Source organism: Leucopleurus acutus (genome assembly GCF_964270905.1).
Source record: "Leucopleurus acutus genome assembly, chromosome: 15".
In the NCBI taxonomy this organism is placed as follows: domain Eukaryota; kingdom Metazoa; phylum Chordata; class Mammalia; order Artiodactyla; family Delphinidae; genus Leucopleurus; species Leucopleurus acutus.
Window position 1 is genome coordinate 38061772 of NC_139157.1, and position 19910 is coordinate 38081681.

Sequence of the window (19910 nt, forward strand, 5' to 3'; positions counted from 1 at the left end):
GGGGTTATTCTTTGAAGAAACATTTTTACTGTAAATATTTTAATTTAGCAATCATTAAGTTTTTTATGACATGTTATAATTAAATCATACAAAGCCCATAATCTACAAGAAAATTTTCTCTGAAAGCGTAACATTCATACATGTTGATTCTTTTGGCAAAAAATAAAATGTGTAGTCTTTATTTACATTATAGTTTATGGATTAAGGCATAGAGGATAGAATTATTTAACAGTTAAATATCTGATTAAAAGGATCTAATATTTCAAGTTAGTGAAAAATGAATAATTTGGACAAGTAATTAAGTATCTGACCTAATTGCCGTTACTTTGGGTTTTGATGGTCTATCATTTCATTAAAATATGTAGATGGCATATGCTTGCCTAACCTACCATATTTGTGTGTGTGTGTGTGTGTGTGTGTGTGTGCGTGCTTAGTTGTGCATACAAATTTCAAAATACATACACATACACATATTTTTTAATCTAACATTTCTATAACAGAAGAAAAACAATCAAGAGCATTACTACCAGAAGCCATCACTTGAACAATTTCACAGTGACCTTTGGAACTTTGGAACATAAGTGCTCTTTTTGAGTCACTGTGGCTTCTGAAATGACTGAGTTTTCCACAGGAAATTTTATATATAAATAAAATTATATATATATATACATATATATATATATATACACACACACATACATATGTATATCCAGAAAATCTGGCTTGTGTGAGTGTCTTTAATTTTATCTTTATTATTCTAGACTTATTTTGATCTAGAATATCTTTAATTTCCCTGGAGCAGAGATGCTATATATGCCTAAAGCAACATAATTATGATCAGTTTTAGGACTAGGGTATTAACCATTATGATTTTCTCCTGAAAATTGCCTTAGCAAATTTTTTTATGATCTGATTCTTTTTACAATCTGTGGAGTCTTTTTAGGAGACACACTTCCTCAGAAGTAAGATGCAGAATAGAATTGATGCCATCTTTGAAGAACCTCCTTTAATACTGAATCAAAGGGTTTAATATTCATATTTGAATATTTAATGCTTTTTGTTATAAAATTAAAGAGGAAAGTGAGTTTTTTATGCAAGAAAAATGATCCCTAAATTGTTTCTCACTTCTCTTCTCTTCTACAACAGAGGGAGACATTGGATGGCAAGCATCTTGTAGAGCATAACTGTAGAGCTATGTTACTCAAGGGAAAGCTGCTTAGTAGTTTCTAAAAACGCATGCTATAGGGCAAACACAATTTTATAAAGCTCATTTTACCAAATTTGCTATGACTTGGTAATACTAATGCAGCTGTAATGCTTGAATAAGCTTAGTCAAATAAAGCCTATAAAAATGCTCACTCCACCGAAATAACTGCTCTGGGTGATCTAAGGTCAGAAATATGTGTCTGTCAATAGTAAAATCCTATTTGGATAAGCTTTTCAAATGATAGGTTAGGGAATTTCACTGTTCCATGTAATACTGACAGTTCCAACACCTAGAGTTGACCCTGGATTGACTCTGAGGGAAGTGGCTCCACTCTCCTAGTGATTAACACCAAAACCAAAGTCAAGTCCACCTGACAGTAAATACCAAGTAGGTTCTTAGAGGACAGTGACCTAATTTTCCATTTATTTCTTACTCCTTGAGGTGCTGAAGATATAATTTTATCTCCAGAGTACTCGACAAAGTGACTGCTCTTCTGCTCAATAAAAACTGAAATGTTGATGGGTGTGAAGGGGCTAGAAGGAAAAAGTTCAACCATTCATCATTTTGTTTATCTGTTTGCTTTTTCAAATTGTTTTGTATCAGAACTTTAATTTCCCAGAGAAATTAGTTGCCAATGAGTGGCATCTTCTTCACATACAATTTAAGATCAATTTTAGGTCTATTTGGACAAACAATTCAGAGGATGAAGATGTTAGGGACTAAGCAATACATAATACTTTGAAAACTCCAATAATGAGTAGACTTCAGAAAACTGGTTCTCTTCAACTCCTCTGTTTCAGTTTCCTTTCATGTCATGTGTACAGCTTTATCAGCTGTTTCAAAAACCCTATGTGCTCCTTAGAAGAAAGATTTGTATAAAGTATTATTTGTGTTTACCTAATTGCTTGCATTTTTGAAATATGGGCACGGATACCTTAATGTTCTTTTCAGAAATACATAAAAGAGCTTCAAGCTCATTTGGAAGTCTTTTGAAAGGCACAGGAAGCTGCTTTTTTTCCCCTATAGATTAGATGATTTAAAAAAAAACCACACAGCAAATCTTCTCTCTCTAAATTTTCAGGCTGCATTTTCTTCATGCAGTATGTGTATTTTCTTCATGAGATATACAGACTCTGTTCAGAAAGATGAGGGTTTGAGCTGTCTAAACCTTTCAAATAGCTTAATGAAGATTTGGGTTCAAGTTAAACAAAATATAGTCATATCCTATTATAATGGTATCCAATTCTAAGCATATATTTTTTCTCACAAAAATTCTTAAATATTTTACTTTATTAGATATTTAAAAATTCTAGACAGAAGAATGGATAAAGATGTGGTACATATATGTAATGGAATATTACTCAGCTATAAAAAAAGAACAAAATAATGTCATTTGCAGCAACATGGATGGACCTAGAGATTGTCATAATGAGTGAAGTAAGTCAGACAGAGAAAGACAAATATCATATGATATCACTTATATCTAAAAAATGGTACAAATGAACTTATTTACAAAACAGAAATAGAGTCACAGATGTAGAGAACAAACTTATGGTTACCGGGGGGAAAGGGCAGGGAGGGAGGGATAAGTTGGGAGATTGGGATTGACACATACACACTACTATATATAAAATAGATAACTAATAAGGACCTACTGTATAGCACAGGGAACACTTCTCAATACTCTGTAATGACCTATATGGGAAAGAATCTTAAAAAAGAGTGGATATATGTATATATATAACTGATTCACTTTGCTGTACAGCAGAAACTAACATTTTAAATCAACTATACTGCAATAAATTTTTTTTAAAAATCTATGTGTCTGGGCTTCCCTGGTGGCACAGTGGTTGAGAGTCCGCCTGCCGATGCAGGGGACACAGGTTCATGCCCCGGTCTGGGAAGATCCCACATGCCGCGGAGCGGCTGGGCCCTTGAGCCATGGCCGCTGAGCCTGCGCGTCCGGAGGCTGTGCTCCGCAACGGGAGAGGCCACAGCAGTGAGAGGCCCGCGTACCGCAAAAAAACAAACAAACAAAAAAACAAAACAAACAAAAAAAAACACACATTAGAGCCAACAAATCATGGAAAGCTAATGATTTTGAAGCACTGCATTTAGAATTTTTTTCCAAATTGAAATAGCAGGTCATTACTCAGTCATTTTCTATTTCACTGGGTTTGTAATTCAATGACAATGGGGCAATTTAGCAGGAAGACTGTTGGGGCTAGGTGAAAGCATTTCAATTATGTATATTTAGCGCAGGAAGAAAATGTGTCAACCCAAATGTAAAATACTAGAAAGTTAATTTCTCAAAAGAACTGAATATAGTTCATGGATCTTATGTCTGTCCTGTTCAAATCATATTTGCTAGGAACCAGTGTCTAACTTTTCTTTGCTTAAAACTGAATCCACAGAATTTGGGAGATTTTCTGTCAATTCCATACCCAAACTTCAAACTCAGAAAATCAGGCCCTAAAATGATTTATCTTCTTGCATGAGACTTTCTGGGTTCATGACGTCAGGATGGATTATTTTCCTAAAATGAATCTGATTGAATATGTCAAAACCATTGTCATAAAAAAAGTCACATCATGGGTCTTGTTGATTAATTTCCATCCCTAAACTATCCCACTATGTATAGTACCCACTGACATTTTGATTTGGGCTACTTGGGCATGTACTGGTAGTACGGCTCCATGGCCATGATTTCCTTTAATTTAGTATGAAAGATATAGCTCTATTAAAATAACTATGGTTATTACGCTTAAATATATTAATATTCTTTTGAGTAGTTTTTAAATAATCAGATGGAAACATGCATGCTACGGACTGAATTGTGTCCCCCCCCCCCCCCAAATTCACATGTCAAAGCCCTGTTCCTCAGTGTGATGGTATTTGGAGATGAGGTCTTTGGGAGGTAATTATGTTTAGGTTAGGTCATGGGGGTAGAGCCCTCATTATAGAATTAGTTCCCTTATACCACGAGACAGTAGAGAGCTTGCTGTGCTTTCTCTGCCATGTGAGGACACAGTGAGAAGACAGCCATCTGCAAGTCAGGAAGAGAGTCCTCACTAGAATCTGACCATGCTGGCACCCTGACTAAGACTTCCAGCCTCCAAAACTGTGAGAAAATAAATTTCTGTTGTTTAAGACACCCCATCTGTGGTCTGTGGTATTTTTTGACGGCAGCCCCAGCTGACTAAGAAAATGCACCATCGCATGTGTAAATTGATCCTCAGCATTTTTATTCATCTGCACATTTATTCTGCCTAATCTGGTTGTAGAAACCTCTCCTAGTTGTTGCATCTTTTGGAGATTTGTCAACCTTAATAATGTTCAAGATGCTAGTTTTAATTGCCTCATTAGAAAGGAACGTCTCTGCTTAATTATTGACATTATTTAGTAAATACATGCTTTTTTTAGTCAAAGAGATTGCACATCTTTTTCTGTGCCCCACTAGTCTTTCGTCCTCTGTGGAAGACTTAATTTTGTTGACCAGCTAAACTTCCCATTTCTTATGAGATGTACCTGAACAGATGTGTTTTTTTAACTTTAATTTTTATACAATTTTTAAAGGTTATACTCCATTTATAGTTATTACAAAATATTGCTGTATTCTCTGTGTTGAACAAAACAACCTTGAGCCTATCTTACACCCAATAGTTTGTGCCTTCCACTCCCCTATCCCTACGTTGCCCCTCTCCCCCTTCTTCCCACTGATGACCACTAGTTTCTTCTCTATATCTGCAAGTCTTCTTCTTTTATGCTATATTCACTAGTTTGTTGTATTTTTTAGATTCCACATATAAGTTATATCATACAGTATTTATCTTTCTGTGTCTGACTATTTCACTTAGCATAATGCCCTCCAAGTCCATCCATGTTGCTGCAAATGGCAAAATTTCTGAACAGATATGCTTTTACTTCTATCAGTAAACATACATCTCAATTCAACATTTTATCATGTCATAAAAATATTTTTTCATTTGTATTTATTTTTCTGGATAGAAATCACTGCCTACCACACATCCTTCTATATGTAGAAATAGATGTTATTTAACATGACACTTTCTTTAGCTGATTCCCTTAGCAAAACTTATGAAGTTTTTCACGTTTAATAAGTGTTTGTTGGGGCCTCGCTGTATAAAAAAGTGCTGTGCTAAGTTCTGTGAAAGGGTAAATGACTTGCTTCCAACCTGGGGCTTTGTTGAAAACAAAAGAACTATACAAGAGTTGGGACAATTTCACCCATATCATTGTATTAATCAAAAAATGTTATAGAATCATAGGTAAGAACAGTAGTGTTCACTTCAAAAGAAGTGAGGCATTTGAGGCAATTCTTGAAAGAAAAGTTGGCTTTTAAAAGTGGAGTTTCAGTAAGACCATTGTTTTTTTAAAGAAAAAAAAGGAATTCATCAGAAATCCTTGCCCAAGTTAGATTAGTAAAACCCAATGTATTTTACCTGTAATGTGTTAAGAGTTCAATACATATTGTTTCAGAAAGTGAATTCTAGTTATGCACTTACCATTGCTTTTCACCTTTAAATTCAGATTACTATTTGTAGGAAAACAATTATCCTGAATGGGGAGTAACTGCTAAGTTGAAAATGTAAAGTTCAAAAGGTAGGGGAAACCTAGGGTTACCGCAACTAATACAAGAAGAGACATCTATTACTTGGCAGTAAGGAGTACTGGGAAGTGGCTAGCAGGTCACAGCGAGGGCCCACTGCCCAGGGAGGGAGATATCCTGCCTCTCACTCAACCAGAATACAAGTGAGCTCTTCCTAGAAGGAGCACTTCAATATTAGAATCTGACCTTGAAAACCCCCCAAAAAACTCATTTCGTTTACGACCAAGACAACGCAGCCACTCAAAAAATAAGAGTGAGATTTGAGATTTTCTTTCAAAAATGAAAATAATTTTTTTAAAAAAAGGAATCTGGATATTTAGATCATTCTGACTGATCACCCCTCATGACAGAGATGAAGGAAAATAATTATTTACATTCCTAGCAGAAGCAAGAGCATCAGTCAGAACTTCTGATGGCTGGTAATGCAAACACAACCAAATTAAAGGAGTTTTTATATTCTCATATAACTGGAAATCCAGAGATAAATCTGACTGTAAACACAGCTGGCTCCGTGAACCCACACAGTGGTATCTGGACTCTACCTCTTTCTACCTTGCAGCAGATTCTTCAACTGGTGGGCTAGAGGGCTACTGGTAGACCCCACCAGCTTGGTAAACCAAGCAGAAAGAGAGTATAACTCCAGTAGTTCCAAGAAAACTGAGGAGGACTCTGATTGCCCCATCCCTTCGCAGTCTTAGGCAAGAGGGAATGTTCTAAGTGGTCAGGCTTGTCTTAAAGACCCATTCCTATGGTTGGGGGTTAGGGGAGTGTTCACTTTCTAATCCCACTACTGGAAAAAGAAATTCACTTCCTGGAAGGGTAGAGGGAGCGAGTGGGTAGCAAGGAGTGCTAGATAACGCAAAATATAGGTGTATATCTCTTCATCTTTGCAGGTAGATTAGGTGGCCAAATCATCCTCTGAAATATTACAATAATCACATACCCTAAATCTGGGGAAAGAGATAGCAGTTTAGGGCTTTCATGATTGAAACTGGCAGGGGGTCCGTTTCCGGTTTAAGACAAAAGCAATTTTTACCTTGAAAGACAGTGAATAGCTTTTCTTTAAGTGCTTAGAATCTGGATTCTTCTAAAAATTTCTCTAGGTTACTTCCTATGGTTTACCAATATTAGATATATATCAATTAGAATGTCTAGGATTATTTTGATAAAGATTGTTTTTGTGAGTTGTCATGATTTAACTTGCCTCTCAAAATCTATTTTCATTCAGTTTATACTAGAAAAGCATAATTTAGTTGTCACAGATTTCTATGTATATGATACATAGACATTCTTTTTCTTTATTGTAGTGTAGTTGATTTCCAATGTTGTGTTAGTTTCAGGTGTACAGCAAAGTGATTCAGTTATACATATACATATATCATCTTTTTAGTTTCTTTTCTCATATAGGTTATCACATAATATTGAGTAGATTTCCCTGTGCTATACAGTAGATCCTTGTTGGTTATCTATCTTTTTTTTATCATTTATTTTCATAAAGTTTACTTGTTCTTACAGAGGTTGACTTCCTAAAATCAATAGTTTAGTCGTTTAGGTTTTCTCGTACAACAAGAAAAGAGCACTTGAAAAATTCTCAAAATGAAACTAATTTTTTTAAGTCTGTAAACTACTGTTTTGCCAGCATGGATTCATCACATCTGTCAGGGGAAATACAGCAATGGCAAAAGAGTATGTGATCCTAAAACGTAGCAGAAGCATCCTATTACCTGTTTATTCTGCATAGTTCACTACAAGTAAGGATTGCATCATATCAATAGGTTCATGTCTTTCCTGTAAAATAAAAATATTTTAGTGGCTGAGATAAAAAACTGTATAAAGAAAATTTCATTCCTCACTGATAATCTTATAACTTGCTGCCTATAATTTATCTGATAAAAATGGTGTAGGCAATCTAAGCAAACAGCTATTGTAACAGCTGTGCTATCTTCTCACTATCTATCTTAAATATAGTAGTGTGTGTGTGTTCATCCCAAGCTTCTGATTTATCCCTCCCTGCCACGTTTCCCCTTTGGTAACTATAAGTTTGTTTTTGCTATTGATACACAGACATTCTTCAAACACTAGGATTAATAAAATATGCAATTTAAAAGATGGATTCTTCACTTTTCAACTTTATTTGCTTAAAGATCTTTTCAGTAGAGTTTCTCCAAAATTCTTACTTATATGCATGTTTTCTGGAACACTTAAAAATAAAGCAAAGGTCATTCTTGTGACTGGGAATTACATTCTTAATATAATTTTGAAATAACTTTTTTTTTCACTGATAGTATATACTGCCCTGCTCTCCTTTGCTCTCTAATTTTTGAAGAAAAAATTTAGTGTTAGAGTATTCTACAAACCACATCGCACAGTTAACTGTGAAATTCAAATTAATGCTTTTATGAAATGAATATGCAATATTTTATTTATACCATTCTAGAATATAGGTGTCTTCCTTGAGCATCCTAGAAGAGACTGTATTGTATTATTCCCATAGGAATAATAATGGGCAAGTGGGCATGGCACTTTCCTCATCTGATTAATAAGGCATGATGAGGTTAAGTGAATTCTTTCAGGAGACTTATGATTTATTCTCCAATGCATAACCTGGCTGCGGTCTTTGGAGCTACTACATAAGCAGCCCTAATTTTACTTTATGGAGCAGAGTCTCTTGGCCCTTCAGCCAGATCCCCACTTCTTTTTTGTTTGTTTTTTTGTTTTGTTTTGTTTTGAACTATTTGTTTTTAACTTTTTATTTTATATTGGAGTATAGCCGATTAACAATGTTGTGATAGTTTCAGCTGCACAGCAAAGCGACTCAACCATACATGTGGTACATATACATACCTGCAACCATACATATGCAGGTATCCATTCTCCCCCAAACTCCCCTCTCATCCAGGCTGCCACATAACATTAAAGAGAGTTCCCTGTGCTGTACAGTATGTCTTTGTTGGTTATCCATGTTAAATATAGCAGTGCAGATCCCCACTTCTTTTGAAGCTGATTCTGGCTACCTGGCAATCAAAATAATTTGTATGAAATCAAAACGAATGGAATGAAAAAGTAGGCATGGAAAGTACTGTCACATATCCTCGCTGCTCTGCTCCAATTGTGAGACACCAACTTTCAAGAAACATCACCCAGGGCTTCCCTGGTGGCGCAGTGGTTGCGAATCCGCCTGCCAATGCAGGGGACACGGGTTCGAGCCCTGGTCCCGGAAGATCCCACATGCCGTGGAGCAACTAAGCCCGTGCACCACAACTCCTGAGCCTGCGCTCTAGAGCCCGCGAGCCACAACTACTGAAGCCCGTGTGCCACAACTACTGAAGCCCGTGTGCCACAACTACTGAAGCCCGCGTGCCTGGAGCCTGTGCTCTGCAACAAGAGAAGCCACCACAATGAGAAGCCTGCGCCCCGCAACGAGGAGTGGCCCCCGCTCGCTGCACCTAGAGAGGGCCTGTGTGCAGCAGCGAAGACCCAATGCAGCCAAAAATTAAATAAATGAATAAATAAATTTATAAAAAAATAAACATCACCCATATCAAATTTCTCAGTAATATTTACCTCTCATTTTTCCACCATATCAATAACTAGCTGTTTTCATCTCCAAAGTGCTTCTCAAACATTAAATAATCTCAGATTACACACTCTATTCTTTGCATATATCTTGACCAGCTGTCAGAGAAGGCAATTTATTTCCCCTCAATTTTATTCTTCTTGGCACTGTGTGGCTTCTATAAGTAAATCTGAATGGAAATTGAAAGTTACAACCTAGTGTGTTTCCATAACAAAGGCAACACATAATTTTCCTTAAGCAGGGTAACCTTCAGGTTACTTTCAAATTGCTTATGGTTTTGCTGTTGGATACTCAGAATGTTTTCATCACCTTGGAATCTTGATTAATTCTTAAGTGGAATTTTTGAGGATGTGAGGATGAAAAAAAAATAGAAAAGATTAAAAAACTGTTTAGTGTTAACTTTGTCATTTTTATTTGTTTAAAATATTGTACCATAATTGTTTTGGCAGGACTGTAAGGTGAAATAAAATTTAGAATTTATATTAAAATCAGTTCTTTAGTACTCTCTTACACACAGTTCACTGAAGTGAATCTAAAGAGCAAAAGCAATTCTTCCCATGTTCTCTATATAGTGATAGTAGGAAGCCTTCCAGAAGTTAAAAAACTGGAGTTTAGCAACATATCAGCTTTCACGTGGGCCTCTCCTACACACTTATAATTCACTCACTGTCCTGCGAATCATTTGATTCACTTGTAGCCCCACTTGAGTCTTGAATCGCATTTCAAAGTATTTCTATCATTCATCCATTTTCAGAACTGCCATTAGAAGTGATGGGAATTTGGCACGAAATTCAGTGAAAGGATATGATATGAATTCTTTCTAATTTTTCTTTCTTTGAGCACCACCTCAGGTACAAACTGAAATCTGTTTTTAAAAGTTATTTTTCCATCTTGGTATCATTTCAACTAAATTGAATTTTAGAGCTTGGGATATGTATTCACATAGATTTTCAGAGAAGAAAGGAGATTCATTGTTACTATTATTAATTTATACCTAAAGTTGTTTTAAAATTTTAATTAAATGATTTTACCACTGATGTTTCTCATCAGCTTTTTACTCTTAAAAATATATGCCTAGATTTACCATTGTCATCTAAAAATAGTTGTATTAGTTATGTTCGGTTATTATTAATACCTACTAATATATACACTAGAATGCATTTTCTTTTCCCTAGTCAGTCTAGAATTTTATGTCATTTATTTTATTTCTATATAGGGGAGGAAAGTACCATTTTATGGGTAAAGAAACGAAGAAAACTTTATTAACTAGAGTACTTAATTTTGCATGTGGTATTTTCATTTCTTCTGTCAACAACTAAAAATTGTCTTATGAACTGAATTTATACTTTAAGTACACAGTGCACACATCTGTTTGAGGGTTCAAACTTTATTTTTGTACTTTAAAGAATTCAGTTACATATCTGATAACATTTGTACAATAACAAAATAAGTTTATTTGTTATCAATCATCTCTCTTAATTTTGTTAATGGGGCAAAACAGGATCCATTAATATGAATAAATTACAGTATGTGTCCCTGTTTTCCTGTATTACAATAAATAACTTGATTAGGAAAGACATGGAGGAAGTCATAGCATTCTTTTTTTGGTTCCCTGAAACTGTCTTAGCCTAATGTATATGCTATTAAGTGGAAATAAATGTCTGCATTCATTTTGTAAAAAATGTCAAAGAAGTTTCCAGTTGGGAGTGGAAAAATTTTTTTTTAATTTTTAATGTCAAAGAAGTTTGAAAATTTGCTTTTTAAAAAAAATTTAGGAATGTAATTTAGAGATAAAATTGAAAATATTTACTTATGTATATTAGAATGTGATTAATCAAAATTTTCTCTTCCCTGATATGTAATTCTTTAATTGTTGTAGACAAAGTAGCTCATATTTAAAGTATATGAAATATATTGTTAAGCTGTAATTTTGGCAAAAATATTTGGATTGTTAGGGGTATTTTTTCTCTTCAGTACTCAGTTATTTACTCCACATCTGTGTAATTTCTGGTTGGTCTTCAATTGTTCTTAAATGAAACATGATATATTTGTTCCAAATAATCTCTAAGTTTCCTCTAGAGATAACTTTCTATGAGTCAAGGCTTGTCAATATAGTCATATATGCCTGCTCTGCATTGAGGGGACGCTTTCTAGTTATGCAAAGGCAGCAACTTTACAGAAGAAAAATGAGTTACAAAATTTTTAAATGTTTACTCTATACATAAAAATATCATAAAAAGGGCTTCCCTGGTGGTGCAGTGGTTGAGAGTCCGCCTGCCGATGCAGGGGACACGGGTTCGTTCCCCAGTCCGGGAAGATCCCACATGCTGCAGAGCGGCTGGGCCCGTGAGCCATGGCCGCTGAGCCTGCGCGAACGGAGCCTGTGCTCCACAACGGGAGAGGCCACAACAGTGAGAAGCCCACGTACTGCAAAAAAAAAAAAAAAAAAAAGTCATAAAAAGAAAAAGTAAACAGTTGAAGGAAAAAAGTGCAACATAAGTTTAGATAAAGTGGTACTATCCTATATGTGTGTGTTTATTTATAAGCATATATGTATACACACATGTATACATGTAAGTACATTTACACGTAGACACACTCATATATGTATATGCGAATATACATATACAAAATATATACATATACATTATGTATATATGTATATGTGTACACAACTTTATAAACCACCAGAAGGAGGTTTATAGAAAAATGAACAAAAAACTTCACAGGATAAGAAATATAAATGAAAAATAAACATATAAAAAAGCTTATCTCTAGCAATCAAAGAATTGCAAATGAAGTAGAATTTTCCTCCTGTGTGATTGAACATATTTTGAATACCGGTAATACCCAGGGTTGTCAAGGATAAGGAAACAAATTATTTTTATTTTCAAAAATAAACTAATTTTCAAATATATACATATATTCTCAAAAGATATAAAAGTGATTATATTATTTGCCCAGAAATTCTATATTTAGGAAATTCTCCTTATACAAAAATCATTAATATGTTCTGAGAAAACTTCTGCCATGTCCCAGGGTAGAAAGCTGTTCAACTAAATTATGCATAGCCATGGAATGACATGCCATGCAGCCACTTAAGTGGTATTTTATGGAATATGTACAGCAAGAAATCATGTTTATTATATATTGCCTAGTAAAAAAAACTAACGGAGAGTGTGTTGATGACTTGTCAGAAATAAATAAAACATATTTATGTATTTACTTGCATGTACAGAAAAGTAGGTATAAATAGAAAAATATGTCAACAGTTCTTTTTGCGTGGTAAGAATACAAATAATTGTCGATGGTAAATCTATTGTTTAATAAAAAACCCAAATAATTATCTATTTATTTATTTTGCTATTTTTTATATTTTTTGAATTTTCAGTCATGAACTGAAAGTGTAGACTTTTGTAAGCAGAAATAAAAAGTTTCTGGATATAATAAGATTTTCCAACATTAATCTCTTAGATCTTCTATGCCCCTTTCACAAATAAAAATTAATGGCTTTAATAGAGGGTCAATTATGCTGTTAAACCAGAATATCCAAAAGAAATTTCATCCATTTGAACTATTTTATCACTGATTTTGTTTCTCTCCCAGAGGGGATATTTTTGCTTGTATTTAGACCTGACATATGAACCTAAATAAAAGAAAAAGGTTAAAAAGCAACTTGACCAAAAAAGCCATTACCCTTGATGGTATTGGGTATATGAGGCAGTAAGGGACATGCAAAAATGATTGAAGATTATGACATAGTTTGTGGCCTGGCTGGCAGTACTTATGGAACTTGGGAGGCGAGGAATGCTGATTATGAGGGCCTATGTGTATCAGGGTGGAGGGTAAATGCTGAGAAAGTGAAATGTGGTAGCGGGCAGGGAGTTTGGCTCTACCACTAAAGAGGTGTATTCTGCCATAGAAAATGCTATAAAAGAGCTATATATACCTATACAGTCTGTGTTTTGTGGGGAAGGGGTTTTTGTCATCAATATTTGACATGAACTTCCAAATTGTAATTCTCCTTTTCCAATGTTCGATTAGGAAATGCATCTACGACCACAACTGTGATAGACAGCAAGAATGGATCTGTGCCCAAATCCCCTGGAAAAGTGATAAAGAGGACAGTCACAGAAGATATAGTGACGACATTCAGCTCCCCAGCAGCCTGGCTTCTGGTCATTGCTCTGATCATCACGTGGTCAGCTGTGGCCATTGTTATGTTTGACTTAGTGGATTACAGAAACTTTTCAGGTAAGATCCATGAAGTTTGGCTTTTCTTTTTTTTTTTTAATTAAGTTTTATTGGAGTATAGCTACTTTGCAATGTTGTGTTAGTGTCTGCCGTACCGCAGAAGTTTGGCTTTTAAATGGAAAGAAACAGAGTTCTCTCCAGCTCTGGCTTTGTTTCTCTTCACCCTGCAAATAAACAAAGCATCCCACAAACATGCTTGAGGGCCACTAAGGGCTAGTTCCCATCTTCACATTTCTTTCTAATCTTTGCCTGTTCTCATAGACTTCAAATGAAACCTGATTTGAAGAGCTGAACAAAAGCTCAACGTTATAGTTTCATGAGGATAACAATTCCAAACCTTGGTGGATATTTGGTTTGGGAATAGGAACTTTATCAATCATTAATAAAGGATAATTTGTGGATTTTACACTCGGCTATATAAAACCAAACCCAACCCAAATAAAACACTTTTGGACAAATGGAAAATTGTGTATTTTTAAGTCCCCCACTATCTGGCTCCAAGTTTCCTTCCCAGACATTCTCTTTGCTCCTCCCATTAAAACATCCTATTTCGATTTCCTAAAAATAAAGAATGTTAAAAGGAATTTCGAGGAATTACTTGTAATGCGATACTACGGCCAGCCATGTGTTCTTATAGATTCGGAGTGAAATAGGAATAACACAAGTGAGGAAATTTAGATTTTCATTATGGCCTATCCAATCTCTGAGTATATTGTTCATCTCTTTGTTCAAGGTCTTTCTGTTTTTTTAAAAATATATTTGTCTATTTCCACATCTGACATGCTCTATTGAGCATGTGAGTTCCTTGAGGGAAGGAATCGGTCAGGTGCTCAATAATTATTAAATGAATAGATGAATGAGTTTATGCTTATGCCTTTGTATCATAAGCAAAAACATTTTATTAGCTTCTTAATGTGCTCGTTCATATTTGCCCTGTGCACCCTGCAACCTACCTGTTCTTTCTTCAGTAAGAGTGGAATCGGTAGAACTCAGAAACTATAAATACTGTAAGTTGCATTCTATATACTGAGAGATCCTCTACTTCCCATTATGGTATTTTACTCATTCAACAATTATTGTCAAGTATCTACTACATATGCCAGGAAATGGCTATGTTAAAAGAAATGCAAGTATGAATAACACAAAGTCAAAACACTGTATAGTTTGGGTTTATTGATATGGAGGTGTGACTGAGATAACTCTGCCCCCTGTACCGTTGGTAGCTGGGTTAAAGTGAGCATCATCTAACAGGTAGAGCTAAGTCTCATGATGTCAACCAAAGCAGAAGAGCTATTTATCCAGAGCCATAAACCTCTGCTTTAAGTAGGCAATAGTTTTGGTATATTGTGTAATGCAGACTCTTAAAAGAATATACAGTTGAAATGCCTATAATATAAAATATGACCTAGAATTTTAAGTGAAAACCAGTTGTTTACATTACTCCAGGAAATTTCATTTCCCTTGAGCCTATATTGACTGATATTTTTCATCTGTTCTTTTTTAGAATTTCATTCATTCAAATTGTAGAACCAAATATGGTCATATAATATAGTTCTTCAATTTTTACAGTAGATGTATTTTAAGAATTGTGTGTAAATCTAATATTTGTAAAGTTAATATTTTAATAAGTATACTAAATAAATTACTGATGAATTTGTTCTTAATTATTTGATAAAAAGAGCAGCTACCTATAATTAAATTTTCAGATTAGATTACTTAAATGTAAGGCACATAGTCCACAGTAGAGCTTCCTTGGACCATTGTAATTAGTTACTATGGATAATGCCTATGTTCCTGGCATTTCATTTGATAGGGGAAAAATAACCTCTGTATTACTACTACTTCACTTCTTCTTTCAAGAAGTGTTTGCTAAGTACATCGTCTTTGTGAAGACTCCTCCTCCAGTTCTATATATTTATTAATGACCTAACCATCTATGCATTTCCTGCAAAAAGAAACCTGCAAGTCATCTGTTAAATCTGCTGGGCACCTGATCAGTTACCACACTGTATGCCAGCCAACCCTCTTATGCCTCATAAATTTGCTCCCTTCTCTTATTACCACAGTCTCCATTACTACACTTCAGACCTTGATTCTTTTTGAGGGGGCTAATGCAGTTTCTTCTTGTCTGCCTCATCCAGGCCTCTCCCCTTTAACACTGCCCCCAAGGTATCTTCATAAAACATAAATTTCATTGAGTATTTCTGCCAAGTACAAATTCCTTGGCATGAAATTCAAGTCCTTGGCTTAGCCCTTATTTTCATCTTGTAATTCCGCTCATGCGCCCTGTTTTCCAGCCATACTTCCTATTGCTCTCACCTGTTTTCTTTGCCTAGGAAAACATACACTCTCACTCCTCCCTGCCTCTGCTCATACCATCCTTCCCTCATTCCCTGATCCAGTATAGCAGAAAGTGTAAAAAAGTAGTTAAGAATGTGAACTCTGGTGCTGCATTTCCTTGCTATTAAATCCAGATCTTGCAACTTTATAGCTCTTGTGATATCAGAAAAGTCACTTAGTCTCTCTTTGCTTCAGTTTCATCATCTATACAATAGTATATATGTAAAAAGATTAAGAGAATTATACAAATGAATATATTTGGAGTGTTTAGGACAGAACATGGTTTATCACAAGTACTGTATACATTTTATTTTTTAAATTTTATTTATTTATTAATTTTTTAAACATCTTTATTGGACTATAATTGCTTTACAATGGAGTATTAGTTTCTGCTTTATAATAAAGTGAATCAGCCATACATATACATATATCCCGATATCCCCTCCCTCTTGCATCTCCCTCCCACCCTCCCTATCCCACCCTTCTAAGTGGTCACAAAGCACGGAGCTGATCTCCCTATGCTATGCAGCTTCTTCCCACTAGCTATCTGTTGTACATTTGGTAGTGTATATATGTCAACGCCACGCTCTCACTCCATCCCAGCTTACCCTTCCCCCTCCCCGTGTCTTAAAGGCCATTCTCTACGTCTGTGTCTTTATTCCTGTCCTGCCCCTAGGTTCTTCAGACCCTTTTTTTTTTTTTTTTTAGATTCCATATATATGTGTTAGCATATGGTATTTGTTTTTCTCTTTCTGACTTACTTCACTCGTATGACAGACTCTAGGTCTATCCACCTCATTACAAATAGCTCAATTTTGTTTCTTTTTATGGCTGAGTAGTATTCCATTGTATATATGTGCCACATCTTCTTTATCCATTCATCTGTTGATGGACACTTAGGTTGCTTCCATGTCCTGGCTATTGTAAATAGAGCTGCAATGAACATTGTGATACATGACTCTTTTTGAATTATGGTTTTCTCAGGGTATATGCCCAGTAGTTGGATTGCTGGGTCGTATGGTAGTTCTATTTTTAGTTTTTTAAGGAACATCCATACTGTTCTCCATAGTGGCTGTATCAATTTACATTCCCACCAACAGTGCAAGAGGGTTCCCTTTTCTCCACACCCTCTCCAGCATTTATTGTTTGTAGATTTTTTGACGATGACCATTCTGATGGTGTGAGGTGATACCTCACTGTAGTTTTGATTTGCATTTCTCTAATGATTAGTGATGTTGAGCATCCTTTCATATGTCTGTTGACAATCTGTATATCTTCTTTGGAGAAATGTATATTTAGGTGTTCTGTCCATTTTTGGATTGGGTTGTTTGTTTTTTTGATAATGAGCTGAATGAGCTGCTTGTAAATTTTGGAGATTAATCCTTTGTCAGTTGCTTCATTTGCAAATATTTTCTCCCATTCTGAGGGTTGTCTTTTGGTCTTGTTTATGATTTCCTTTGCTGTGCAAAAGCTTTTAAGTTTCATTAGGTCTCATTTGTTTATTTTTGTTTTTATTTCCATTTCTCTAGGAGATGGGTCAAAAAGGATCTTGCTGTGATTTATATAATAGAGTGTTCTGCCCATGTTTTCCTCTAAGAGTTTTATAGTGTTTGGCCTTACATGTAGGTATTTAATCCATTTTGAGTTTATTTTTGTATATGGTTTTAGGGAGTCTTCTAATTTCATTCTTTTACATTTAGCTGTCCAGTTTTCCCAGCACCACTTATTGAAGAGGCTGTCTTTTCTCCACTGTATATTCTTGCCTCCTTTATCAAAAATAAGGTGACCATATGTGTGTGGCTTTATCTCTGGGCTTTCTATCCTGTTCCATTGATCTATATTTCTGTTTTTGTGCTAGTACCATACTGTCTTGATTACTGTAGCTTTATAGTATACTCTGAAATCCAGGAGCCTAATTCCTCCAGCTCTGTTTTTCTTTCTCAATATTGCTTTGGCTACTTGGGGTCTTTTGTGTTTCCATACAAATTGTGAAATTTTTTGTTTTAGTTCTGTGAAAAATGCCATTGGTATTTGATAGTGATTGCACTGAATCTGTAGATTGCTTTGGGTAATATAGTCATTTTCACAATGTTGATTCTTCCAATCCAAGAACATGGTATATCTCTCCATCTGTTTGTATCATCTTTAGTTTCTTTCGTCAGTGTCTTATAGTTTTCTGCATACATGTCTTTTGTCTCCTTTGGTAGGTTTATTCCTAAGTATTTTATTCTTTGTGTTGTAATGGTAAATGGGAGTGTTTCCTTAATTTCTCTTTCAGATTTTCTATCATTAGTGTATAAGAATGCAAGAGATTTCTGTATATTAATTTTGTATCCTGATACTTTACCAAATTCATTGATTAGCTCTAGCAGTATTCTGTAGCATCTTTAGGATTCACTATGTATAGTATCATGTCGTCTGCAAACAGTACCATATTTACTTCTTCGTTTCTGATTTGGATTCCTTTCATTTCTTTTTCTTCTCTGATTGCTGTGGTTAAAACTTCCAAAACTATGTTGAATAATAGTGATGAGAGTGGACGACCTTGTCTTGTTCCTGATCTTAGTGGAAATGGTTTCAGTTTTTCACCATTGAGAACGATGTTGGCTGTGGGTTTGTCATATGTGGCCTTTATTATGTTGAAGTAAGTTCCCTCTCTGTGTACTTTTTGGAGGGTTTTTAATCATAAATGGGTGTTGAATTTTGTCAAACCTTTTTCTGCATCTATTGAGATGATCATATGGTTTTTATCCTTCAGTTTGTTAATATGGTTTATTACATTGATTGATTTGCGTATATTGAAGAATCCTTGCATTCCTGGGATACACCCCACTTGATCATGGTGTATGATCCTTTTAATGTGCTGTTGGATTCTGTTTGCTAGTATTTTGTTGAGGATTTTTGCATTTATGTTCATCAGTGATATTGGTCTGTAGTTTTCTTTCCTTGTGACATCTTTGTCTGGTTTTGGTATGAGGGTGATGTGGCCTCATAGAAAGAGTTGGGGAGTGTTCCTCCCTCTGCTATATTTTGGAAGAGTTTGAGAAGGATAGGTGTGAGCTCTCCTCTCAGTGTTTGATAGAATTTGCCTGTGAAGCCATCTGGTCCTGGACTTTTGTTTGTTGGAAGATTTTTTTTTTTTCTCTTTGCGGTATGCGGGCCTCTCACCCCTGTGGCCTCTCCCGCTGCGGAGCACAGGCTCTGGACGCGCAGGCTCAGCGGCCATGGCTCACGGGCCCAGCCTCTCCGCAGCATGCAGGATCCTCCCGGACCGGGGCACGAACCCGCGTCCCCTGCATCGGCAGGCGGACTCCCAACCACTGCGCCACCAGGGAAGCCCTGTTGGAAGATTTTTAATCACAGGCTCAATTTCAGTGCTTGTGATTGGTCTGTTTATATTTTCTATTTCTTCCTGGTTCAGTCATGGAAGGTTGTGCTTTTTTTTGTAAGAATTGGTCCATTTCTTCCAGGTTGTCCATTTTCTTGGCATATAGGTGCTTGTGGTAATCTCTCATGATCCTTTGTATTTCTGCAGTGTCAGTTGTTACTTCTCCTTTTTCATTTCTAATTCTATTGATATGAGTCTTCTCCCTTTTTTTCTTGATGAGTCCGGCTACAGGTTTATCAATTTCGTTTATCTTCTCAAAGAACCAGCTTTTAATTTTATTGATCTTTGCTATTGTTTCCTTCATTTCTTTTTCATTTATTTCTGATCTGATCTTTATGAATTCTTTCCTTCTGCTAACTTCGGGTTTTTTTTTTTTTGTTTTTCTCTGTCTATTTGCTTTAGGTGTAAGTTTAGGTTGTTTCTTTGAGATGTTACTTGTTTGTTGAGGTAGGATTTTATTGCTATAAACTTCCCTCTTAGAACTGCTTTTGCTGCATCCCATATGTTTTGGGTT

At 35.5% G+C, this 19910-nt stretch overlaps 1 protein-coding gene across 1 annotated transcript in view; it reads left to right on the forward strand.

Moving 5' to 3' along the window:
- Positions 1–13154: 13154 nt before the first annotated feature.
- Positions 13155–19910, forward strand: part of TRDN (triadin) — a gene marked incomplete at both ends in the record, with an annotated part of 325418 nt that continues 318662 nt past the window's right edge. The window contains 2 exons of the mRNA XM_082855419.1: positions 13155–13284; positions 13459–13668. Coding sequence (XP_082711545.1) covers positions 13155–13284; positions 13459–13668 — 340 coding nt within the window. The remainder of the gene's footprint in view (positions 13285–13458; positions 13669–19910) is intronic.